This window comes from Haemorhous mexicanus, chromosome 2, assembly GCF_027477595.1.
Source record: "Haemorhous mexicanus isolate bHaeMex1 chromosome 2, bHaeMex1.pri, whole genome shotgun sequence".
Lineage (NCBI taxonomy): Eukaryota > Metazoa > Chordata > Aves > Passeriformes > Fringillidae > Haemorhous > Haemorhous mexicanus.
Genome location: NC_082342.1, coordinates 49,748,613 through 49,760,666, shown reverse-complemented (window position 1 = coordinate 49,760,666; position 12,054 = coordinate 49,748,613). Strand labels below are relative to the sequence as shown.

The 12,054-nt window shown below is 36.2% G+C and overlaps 1 protein-coding gene across 10 annotated transcripts in view; it reads right to left on the bottom strand.

Annotated features, from left to right (window-relative positions):
• Positions 1 to 12,054, bottom strand: part of SGCG (sarcoglycan gamma) — a 106,081-nt gene that overhangs the window by 22,236 nt on the left and 71,791 nt on the right. For all 10 annotated transcript variants that reach the window (XM_059838748.1, XM_059838747.1, XM_059838749.1 and 7 more), the window contains 2 exons: positions 5,474 to 5,593; positions 94 to 166 (listed from right to left, as the gene is read on the bottom strand). In XM_059838748.1, coding sequence (XP_059694731.1) covers positions 94 to 166; positions 5,474 to 5,593 — 193 coding nt within the window. The remainder of the gene's footprint in view (positions 1 to 93; positions 167 to 5,473; positions 5,594 to 12,054) is intronic.

Here is a 12,054-nt window from a genome sequence, read left to right as displayed (position 1 = left end):
TTAGCAATTCTGTGTTGAAAATCATGTGTTCAAACAAATGTGATTATTATAGAAAATAACATTTACTTAATAGATTTATGTATAAATTCTTACCTAAGCTGTTTAAAAGCTTCTGCTTTCACAAGTGGTGTTTCTACAGAATGTTCAAAAAGTGCCCCTTCAGGCCCTGCAAAAAAAAACCCGAAAGATGAAAAACATTGTAATGTAATAGTTCAAATATAACACAAAAATAGCAGGAGTGGGTTTTTTAATATGGCCTTTTCGATGTTGGACATATAGACAACATATGTTAAGAATTAAAAGGCTATAACATAGCTGTATTTCAATTAAAAGAATTGAAATATAGCTATGTTATAACCATTGCAGTATTGGTTGACAAATACAATATAGAAGTAATGTAAATATACAGCTGTGAATTCTTAAAATGGTCTGAAGACAGATAAATTTTAAACTACTTATGGCAATAAGTAAATAAGATTTATACAATGTAACTTTCAATACAGTTAATAGAGATAATTAAAACCATACAAAACCCTTGTAAATACTACAGTCCTAAATAATCATATTTATTTTAGACTGCTCCATGCATATCACAATTTCTGTCATATAGCTTTATCAAAGATTTCCCCCTATTTATAGGCAGACTTGCTGAATATGAAATGGTGTTTCTGCATGCAAAATGTTAATGACTACGGGATCAGATGGTTTACATCTTGACATATGAGAAGTTTCATTCTAAAGAGGAAGAAACAGTGGGCACCCAGCCTCACCAGGAGCCTCCCCGTTGGACCTAAAAATCTCCTAAGGACCTCCATTTCTGCTCTCCTGAGAATTAGCATTATTTCAGTATCACCAGCCTGGTTACCACCTTCCACTTAAGCTCCACTAGGATCAGGAAATCGGCTGATAGGATAAAAACCCCTCAGCAACAGAGACAGCTCAAAAAAGCAGCTGAACACCACCACCTCTAGCAAGAGTGGAGCCTCTCAACTTCTGTTCCTTGGCTTTGTGAACATACTCATCAAAAACTGGAGATGTTTTAGGTTGAGAGATCTTCTCTGGCTTTGAGGACTCATATACCTAAGCACTTTCCAGGTGAATATGCAGCAAGGCAATATATTTTAATAGTTAGGATATTAGTCAAGATGGCTTGTCTGTCTGTTCTTTATGCCATTAGCCTCTGGAAAAAATTCTGGGGTGTAAAAATCCCTATGTCAGGGATCTGGGCTCTGTCTAGACAGAGAATGGCAATGGATGATTAATAAGTGTGGTGTAGATTGTATAAATGTGGTATTAGATTGTATTAAATGTGGTATAAAGGGAAAAGAGAATTAAAAATTGGTTGGGGCAGCCTCAGAGAGCATGGTAAAAGAAAATAAGTGAAATCAAGGAAAAAAACCATTAAAATTAATACATTGCTGAGACAACTGATAGGAAGACTGTCTCTTCATGAGGATTGCAGGAAAATACCCAGGATGTCCTGAGAAGGCATAAAATGTGCTGCTTTTTGAGAAGAGTTTAAGCTGAAATCCTGATTTCTTAGAATGAAATCTCCTTGGATGGAAGTACACATGATACAAGAATTACCATATTAAATCACTGATTTACTAAGCTTGAAATTAAATTTTATTTTGCTGTTGATACTCTTCTCATAAATTTAAATAGACTAATCTTTCTGTAACTTACAAAGTGGCATAAATATAATACTGGAAAATATAAAATTTATTAATTCAGACAGAGCTTTAACCCTGCTTCATTAACATTTCATGTTCATTAACATTAAGAATATTCTGCAGCTCAAGGAATTAAAAGTATTTATCAGAAAATGCTAATTTGGTACAACTAAGATATTTTGCAGGGATATTCGGATACGTTAAAAGTGCAGATGTGGCACCTGGGGACAAGATTTAGTGGTAGACAGCAGTGCTGGGTAAATGGTTCAGCTTGGTGATCTTATGAATTCTTTTCCAACCTAAATGATTCTATGATCACATGATTCTATAAAGACAAGTGGTGGTTACAGAGATAGTATTTCACGGAAATAGGGGCTAATGGAAGAAAGACAACAGGAAACATAAGTGTTAATGTTCTGGGTGGTGGGCAGATGATGTAAAATGGAATGAAAAGGCTTATTTCCATATTCTAGAGCTGTCACCTCTAAGCTAGAATAAAACCTTGCTTCTAACGTGAGTAAAACTTCTTCATCAAACAGCATTAAGTTCTAACAGTATGCGGCTAAAAGAAAAAAAATCTCAGAGCAACCTTTTTTGGAAAATGGTCCTAAATAGATTTCTTGTATTAATTTCCTAGTTTAACTGTGATATGTCTATTACTATATTTACTATTTTATAGGCTACTGTTTATAAGATATTGTAATTTATTCCTAAAATACACAAGAACAAGATACTAATTTTCTCAATGACAGGACTGAAGTCAGCAAGATTCATTAACACCCCACGCACCCTATCAGGCAAGGACCATTTGCCTCCTCAAAGCCTAACAGAATGTTTACTCATACCCTGAAATTGCCTCCTACTTAACTTACCTTCTGAGCAGAAGTGTTTAAATTAAACACACACTGTCACATTGCACTTCAGCATTAGCTATGCAAACTGAAATCCTTTGCACAGAACAGAGCAAATACTCCAGGGGATTTTTATAAAAGACAAACAAGCAGAAGGGCAAGTAGTAAACTGGAGAAAGGGCGATATAAATATGCTTCTCCTTAAAAAAACCCTGATCCTTTCTGCCCTGCTAGCTTTCCTTTAAGGGGAAAAAAAAGTAGGTATGGCACTTGGGGATGTGATTTAGAGGTGAACATAGCAGTGTTAGGTTTATGGTTGGATGCTGCCTTACAGATCTTCTCTAACCTTTACAATTCTATGTTTCTATGAGTCTGCCATGACGGAGTTATAAAGCCAGTCAATACAGTTACAAGGTGCTTTCACTGTCACCAGTGCCAGCTGAATGTACAAAACTTCCCAGAACAAGACACAGATGTTGAGTACTGCCACAGCAACATAATAAATGCCTGCAAAACACAAGTTCTTACTGAAATAATATTGAAGAGGATGCAGTTTTTGTCCATGCTCCTTCAGGAGAAGTAATTTTTCACAAAGGGTTAAACCCAGCTTTAGTTTCATACACACTGAGATGTGTCTGTGATGTAGATGTCATTGATGAGCCAGAGGAAGTGTTTCTTTACCTCCTCCTATGTCCTTACTGTCATCTGGGACTCCCTTGTGCATCCAGCTGCCACAATCACGGGAAGCACCTCTTGGAGATAAAGTGATACCATGTGGTGTCTCACACAGCCCAGGGTGTTTCACACACAGCTGGATGTTAATGTTTGAGCACGTGAGCTCAGCCCCTATTCACTATACCCAGGGGAGATGACAAGCCCTGGAGCCCTCCCCAAAGCAGAGAAGAGCATTTGGTGGGCACAAGAGCTCTGCCCAAGGCAGGTACCAGCATCTCTCTGCGCCCCAGGGAAGTGAGATCACCCAGACCTGCCAGGGGTATCGGAGGCATGCTCCTGGTTGAGGCTTTCCCCAGGCATTTGCTCTTCTTTGATTTGCACTGTTCTATTCCACATAGGGGCCAGAGAATGTCTGACTGAAATAGTATGAGTTGAAACATACTAATTGTAGGAAAATGACAATTCTTGAGGTGTTGGATTGGATTATATTACTCTTAGACATTTTCCTTTGTCTTGAAATATCATAAATCATCCACATTTGCTCTCTGCTATATTATATTTTAGTTGAAAACTGTCAAGTTTTCTAAAAATCATTACTGAGCTTTTCATCATTCACATAAATAAGGAGAAGTAAAATCAAATAGTTCACTACACTATATTAAAAACTGCAAAATATTCTTTGTGTATTTTAAGCCAAGGATTATCTGTTTTTTATGGTATGAACTTTTCAAAATTTATTTCACATTGATCTTATTCTCTAAGATGTTTAAAAATAGTCTCAGTATATATTAGTGTTACTAATTTATCCTTCATGCTAATAGTATCATTAAAATCACAATAATTTCTCCTTCATGCTAATAGTATCATTTAAATCACAATTTTAATAAATTAATTTGAAGCAAAGTAGGCATGAATCTCCTCTCACTTACATTAATTTTACACTGAAATAACCTCACTGACTTTAATGTATTTGCTTTTGAATTTTACTACAGTGTAAAAAAATAAAACAGGCAATGTGTCTTAGTACAATATCTGCTGAAGTAAATAATTATCAATGCACTGTAAAGATTAATATTGGATGAGTGAGTCATTATTATTAGCATAACAATTTCAACTCGTGTATGAATGATTTTTACTTACTTTGAGCAGAGACAGACCTTTTCCAAATCAGTTAACAATTATGCAGTTTTTCATATCTTTGTTAAACACGCTTTTCTATTAAAGTTTAGCATCCCTTGGGCAAACAATAATTATTTGATATGGTTTCCTGGTTAAACAAACTTGTAATTTCAATTAGGTTAAAAAGTAAAAAACCTTAAGATAAGACCCTTAGGCGTAAACAAAATTTATTAACACAATTATTATAACTTAACTTTGGCTTTGAAACGCTAATTGTATAGTTACTACCACATTTATAGTTTTGACAGTGAAATAATATGAATCTATTCATTGAAATGAAGACCTCAAGATTTCAGAGGACCAGTAATTAGTGAAGGCCAAACATGACAGTTGCAATCAGGTAAAAAAAAAAAATTTAAAAATTAATTGAAAAGAAATTACAGAATTATTTCAATATTTCCTGTGATGGATTCTTCTGCTCAAAGAGAAATCACACCTTGATGAATCTATTTTAATGCCACCTAGAAAATGAAGGTTGACTTTATCAGGTTGTATGAAAGGAAGTAGCTTTTCATGCGATAACTTTGACATATTACTTTGTAAATGAGTACCTCAGTGATTTGAAAAAACAGCCTAAGACAAACTTTTCTCTTGACAGGTGACATTTAAGATATACTACAAATATCTCTCTGTGACATATGCTATTCACAGAACAGAAATACAGTAGCTTTCACTTTGAAAGATAAAACCATATAAAAATATCAGAGAGATATTTCTCTCCACAAAGTTTTCACAGATCAGACTCATTACTACTCAGAATGGAATATCTAGAATTTTTTCAGCTTCATACAGCATGCACTGGAAACATTAAATAATTCATAAAAAGCTGGACCACTACAGTTCCAGCTATTAATGGCTTTAAAATAAAACACACACATATCTGAACATTTTATGAAATTTTTACACATTTTTAATATATATATAAATTTCTTACTAATTATTTATTAAAAAAGGTCATATTATCTTCATATTTCTGCTTCCTAATGAGGTGAAACAAGGACTTGCATTCACACATAATAACATATTTAAAAATGCCATTCTTTATTGTGCCTTTCATATGAGTGTTATCTGAGAATTTTTTAAATCATTACAAACCTGTGACTCGAAGCTTATCTGTGCCAATCACAACTTCATTTTCATCCACTGTAAAAAGTGGCTTTCCATCCTTTGAGTTGATCTGAAATTGCTGACTGTGGAATTCTACCATTTTAGGACCTGCAAAACACAGTAGAATAATGGAATAATTTCATTATCTTTCTTCAATTTTATATATAAATTAATAATTTTAATTGGTGTGTTAACAATGTAGTGACACATTTAAGTACACTGAAGGGCATGAAGCACTCAGATATTTTAAGGATAGTGAACTTCTAAGTCCTGAAATTGGTTAAGTCTATTTACATGATATAATTTGTTGTTCAAAACCATGCCCTGAAGTCTTCCTTTGTAGTTGGGTTTCCAGGGAATCTAGAAAATCCAACACAAATTGATCTAGACTAACATTCATGTCCTTGGTGTTGAAACTGCTTTGATCAAATGAATCTATCTTTTATTTTTCTTTTTTTTTTCTTTTTTTTTTTTTTTTAACAGAAACTAATTATCAAAATCTTTGCAGCATCATCCCTTTTCATTAGGGAGGCTCAAATGCTTTAAAATTACAAACATTCCATGTAAGAGCAGGACCTCAGCTCCTCCTAACAGATGCTAGTTTGGCTCCATGTATGTAACAAATGCTACTGATTATGCTCTTAAGGGTTTCAAGGAAACAAGAAAATGTTTGCAATTTATTCTGGTACTTCAGAGCAAGAGAGTCGGTGCATAGTTCCAGATCCTAAATTCACTAAAACATCCTATTCTACAGTATTGGCTTGGTAAGCAGATAAAAATCAAACCCTTAATATTCCCTCTTCTAACAACCTGATCAATTAAAATTCACACCACATCAAGCCTGAATATCTATTACATAGAGTTGTCATCATAAATCTATATTCAGAATTAAAATTACAGAAAATGGTCAAAGCAGTTAAGACTCCTTTTCAGCAATTTTTAATAAATGTATTTCACAGACTATCCACAGGACCGAGAAGCACTGAACTGCTTCCTTCCCATTAAGAACCTGTTTTCCCATGTCTGCTCCCATAAATGTTAAATATATCCCAGGCAGTAATTCTCAAAAAAAATAGGATTTTTTTTTTAACTCTTATGTTAAAGGGGCATTAAATACACACAGGTATTTCACAAAATCTGGTTGGTAGCTGGTATGAGAGAACCACACTCTGTCGCTCCATACAAATTGCTTATCACTTCACTCAGCAGATGCAAAACATTGATTTTAATTGTCCACCAAACACAGAATTAGAGAAGCCATAATGTTCTAAACTAGGGCAACAATTTTAAGGCATAAAACCCAACACTGATTCTACCTGAAAATGGTCAGGACAGAGGGCTGAGCTCTGCATAATGTTATGCTCTGCGGCACATGTGCCCCCAAGCACAGCCTTATGGACCCCAATTTGGCTCTTATCTAAAGCTGTTCTGAAGCCCACGACTTTATTTCTGAGAAGCATGTTGCAAAAGAGATCAGAAAATATCTTTGTCAAGAGAAAAGGCCTTAAACAGTATTTTCTAAAAAATTTTTACAGCAAAAGAAACAGTTCTGGGTAACTGGGGCAGGGATGGATCCCTGTCAACGGTTTCCTAGAGAATCTTGGTTAAGGTTTTATTAGGTCCCTTCCAACCTGAGCCATTTTATGGTTTAGTGATTGATTGTTCCTGTTTGTGCCCAGCAACAATAATGAAACTGGCCTTTTATGTAGTGTACCTAGATCCTTGTGTTTTCAAACAAATCAAAGGCCTGAGAAAAATAGATATTATCAACTTTACCAGTGCTGCAGGGGCTGGTCCCTCATCCTCTTCATTCATCCAACCCCATTATTTTAAAAGCTAGCTTATTTAAGGAAAAACTTTGCAGGCACTGTGAGAGCACTCACTGAACATTTTATGTGTTCCAAAGGTACTTAAACTTTTCTCTCTGAGAAACTCCAGCTCATGGCCTTGCCTATGCTGGATTTGCATTCAGACTGTTTGATCCTGGACCTTGCCCACTTGAAGAAATCTTTAACAAGAATCTTTAAGTCCACAGTTTTCTTAACACAAGTGCCCCATTAATGTGAGACAAGAACTGTCCTATAGATTATCTTCAATATCAGAGAATGGTATGAATAATAACTGATGTATTTTGAATCTTAAGAGGGAATGCTAGGATAAAATTCAAGCATATGTTTTATTCATGCTAGAGATAAGACATCTAAGGGTTTCAAAAAGAAAGAATAAGCTTTTACATAAATGGGAATAAGTTTGTGTAATGAAAAGTAGCCATTAATTTCTCTTAATGGTATTCCACAATACACATAAACTAGCTATATTGCAGTAACACTAACTGCATCATAATCCCAGTGATATTAATTTTCAACTCACAAACAGCAGCCAAACTCAGTATCTGAAAGTGTAATCTCCTAATGCCTAAATGTGTTTTGTTTACCACCCTAGTGTATTAACCACATATAAGTCAAGTAATACTATATAATCATATTTGCTGATAAAATCCTACAATTAAAAATGCAACCTGACTGAATGCAGGTTATAGACAATACTTGTTTTTGACTTGCTGTCAGGTGTGTCACATGAATTTCCAGGTCAATGGGTTATTCTTGCTAATCAGGCTGATTATTGCCTATTGTTTCTGTGTGTTTCCTCCTTTAAAGTGCAGCCCCGAAGCAGACCTTGTAAGTGATCTTCACATCACATACCTCTTGACACTGAGGATGCTGCTTTGAATGGTGAACTTTTTTTTACCAAAAAGAAACTGACTGGCTGCTAAACAGTCTTCATTTTCATTTGTCCTCACTCTTTACTTCACTTTTCCAGGGAAGAAAGCTCTCTTTTAGGATTCCATTTAAGTTGAAAAGCATTTTAATAAACTGTCTTCTACTGCTACACAACCTTTGAATTCCAGGCCAATACAAATATAGATGTACCAGGCAGAAAAGGGTCTTCTGTCAAAAACAGGGCCAGCCATAAAATAAGTATCTGCAAATGCTTAATGCCAATGAAATATGAGGAGTCTGAAATTTGAAGAGTCCGCCTACATGTTAGCAGCAGTCAGACTCTTCAAATAGTTAGTTCTGCCAAACACTAAGCATTTTTAGTGTGTCTTTAGATCTTTCAGAAGAAAAGGCTTTCCAACATTGGATTTACTTCTATCATTAAGTAATTTAATACCTTTTATTTTCTTACTCTTTTCTTATCTGCCATTTCTAATTAACCTATGTCTGTCAGCTACTCTGTATGCTTTGCTCTTCTCCTACCACCTCGAATCATTGAAGTATTGGGTATAAACCAAAATCCTGAGTGCTCTTTGGTATTCCTATGCAATTTCCTATTTTAGCTAATTTTTATTAAACTAAAGCACGTTACTTAAAATAAGATCTCATTATAAGTGTATTAAAAATGTAATACTCCTACAGATTCAGTTCTTGTTCCATGTATGATAAAATACAATATCAATAAATGTAAGACACATAAACAGAAACATAAAATTAGTTATATTTTCATATGGAACGGCATGGTATTTCATTAGAACAAAGGTATTACTACAAGGAATGTGCACATTGCACATACACATTTTATGTCCGTAACACACATCTCTCATAGGTTGGAACAGTAACTCTAATACATTAATAGAACACTTGCTGCTCCTGTTTCCCCTTTTACTCTCAGTTCTCCTTTTATGCAATGGATGAAACAATTATGTCCTCTCAGATCAAAGTTAGAGTGCCTTACTGTCACCACTGTTTATACTTTGTTGCGATCTGTGATTGAACACAGGTCTAGAGATCTTAAAAAATTGGTCACCTTTTCTCACAGGCCTAATGAATCCAAATTTTGTTGCATGATGAAGAACTTCAACAGGAAAAGCTGAAACACCCAGTCCTCAGACAGATAAGGTGAAAAGGAAAATACTAAAGTAGATGAGGCATGATAATATGCAACCCTGTATGCAGAGAGGATAGCTAATCTGAGTCTCTCATTCCTAAGTGAGTACTTTACTTTATCGTCTGTATAATGGATATTCTTCTTCCCCTTTTCCTCTTTTTTTAAAAAAAGAAAGCCATGAGTGTATTTTCATAAGGTCAACTCATGCACTGGGTTTCAGCAGTATTCTAAGCATACCTACCGGATCTGGGCAGAGGACAGTGTGAGAGGATCAGCTGAACAGACGGGGCATGATTCATTTCACAACATTGCTGTCTAGTACCATGATACATTCTTTTGTTTTCTCTGCCTGGCCTTCAGCTTATTTCAGATGTTCTAGAGTGTCTAGGACTTCTCTATCAGATCAGAAAGTCTGACATGGAGTGTGTAAGCAACGTGAGCCCTTCCAGTGTGTCAGGTGAAGACTGGGCAAGATGGAATAGCAGAAGAATGCCAGCCAGAGTCACCTCTCTATGTCCTACCTCCTAACTACAGCAGGGTCAGCTCGACTGGAAGTTAGACAAAGGTGCTCAGGGTCTTGTCCAGATGAAGTTTTAATACCTCTGAGGAAGGGGATTTATCAGCCTCCCTGAGCAATCTGTTCCCATGGTTAACCATGGAACAGTGGTGATTCTCCCACACCCCTTCTATGCAGTTGCATTCTGCCTCTCTGCAACTTGTGACCATTGCCTTTGCCCTCTTGCTGGGCACCTCAAGTCTGGATTCATGCTAGCAATTGCACAGCAGCAAATGGCCTCAACCAAGAGAGGTTCAGGTTTGATATTAGGAAAAAGTTTCTCCACTAAAGAGTGGTTAAACCTTGGAACAGGCTACCCAGGGAAGTGGGTTCAAAAGTCTTCAATAAATAAGTAGATGTGGATGCTGTAGTTGGCATGGTGGTATTTGGTCAAAGGTTGGACTTGACCTTGGAGGTCTTTTTCAACCTTAATTATTGTATAATTTATTTTGTCTCCAGCCCTCCTAGTATCAGGCACCAGTTAGAAGCTCTCCTTAACAAACACAACCTCTTCAGACTCAGACACTTCATGTGCTTCCACTCCCTGGCGATCTGAACAGCTCCCTGGCTGGCTTGCAGCTCCATCCCACTGGAGAGGGTCTGCAGTATTCCAGCTCCCAGATGAGGGACGGTGCAGCCCAGTGTGCTCCTAGTGCTCACTGCCACAAGGCTACACTGCAGGGACATGTTCAAGCTGTCCATCAGGACTGGGGCTGTCTTCTGCACACCTGCTGCACAAAGATAGGGGTGTGGCTCCTCCTTTGGGCAGTAGCTGCCATCAGGGTTCAAAACTGCTGTTGCATTTGAAGCGACTAGGATTTTAGATGCACCTAATTATCCAAATTCTATCTTATATTATAGTCTCAGTAAATTTCAGCCACTTTAAGCTAAACTTTACAAATTCATTAAACATTGCCAAAAATTCAATTATTTTTGGCGCAGAAACTATCCTCACCTTTAGCAATAACTATTACCTTCCAATTACTAACCAATTACTTATGCTAATGATTACTGTACCACTGAAACCAAAATATATTTGGGATTGGAAATTTAATGAAACTGTTAAAATTGAGAAGGTTATAAAATCTTTAATAATTTCCATTTTTTCACTTATTTTGAATTATTTCCTCCCATTGGAATAAAGAGACAATGAGGCTACTCAGAAGAGTGGTTGCTCTCTGATGAGAGACAAGTATCCCCAAAATGGTTATTTTCCAAACAAAATTGGCTTCCCAAATATTAGTGGGTTTTTTTCAGAGCCAAACTCTGTAGAATTATGTCCTCTTCTAGACCAAGTGAGAAGAAAAGTGACAGCACAGGATTCAAGTCCCCTGGGCCAGGTTAAATTTTCCCCTAATGTGATGCTGTCATGTTTAACAAGTCGGCAATGCACGTTATCATAGAATCATGGAATGGTCTGGGTTGGAAAGGACTTTAAAGAATGCATAGTTTTAATCCCCTGAAATGGGAAGGGGCACCTTCCATTAGATCAGGTTTCTCAATGCTCTATCCAAGCCTGGCCTTGAACACTTCCAGGGATGGGGCAGCTACAGTTTCTCTGGGCACACTGTTCCAGCGCTTCTCTACCCTCACATTAACTATCTGATTAACTCCTAGAGGATGTTTTAATTCTGGCTTAAGTCAGTCTGCCTGACTGTGAACATCATCATGAATTTCTTCATAAAGATTATCATATTTGGGGACAGGGTGTGCATATCTTGCTGTGGTAAGCATCTTACTCTACATGGTGCTTAGACCATCAATGGTATTTTTTTTCAGAAGAACATACTTTTCCTTTGAGTCTAAATATTAAACTGCAGTTTGATTTGCTTAACTAGCTCTCATTTAAACATATCTTGAATATTTCTCACTGTTTTCTGCTATTTGTTTTAATTCTTTTCAACATGATATACATTCAAATACTCAATGGTCTCACAAAAGACTAAAAGCATTTGCATTTAATGCATATTAAAAAGCATGTGCATTTAATGCATATTCTCTTAAAAAGAAGAATTGGTCAAAACGTCTGTAGAATGTTTTAGCAGCCACTTGGCATTCCCGAAATCTTATCCATCTAACCAATTTTTACTTTTAAATAATCTAGCATGTATGTCTTTTTATGATC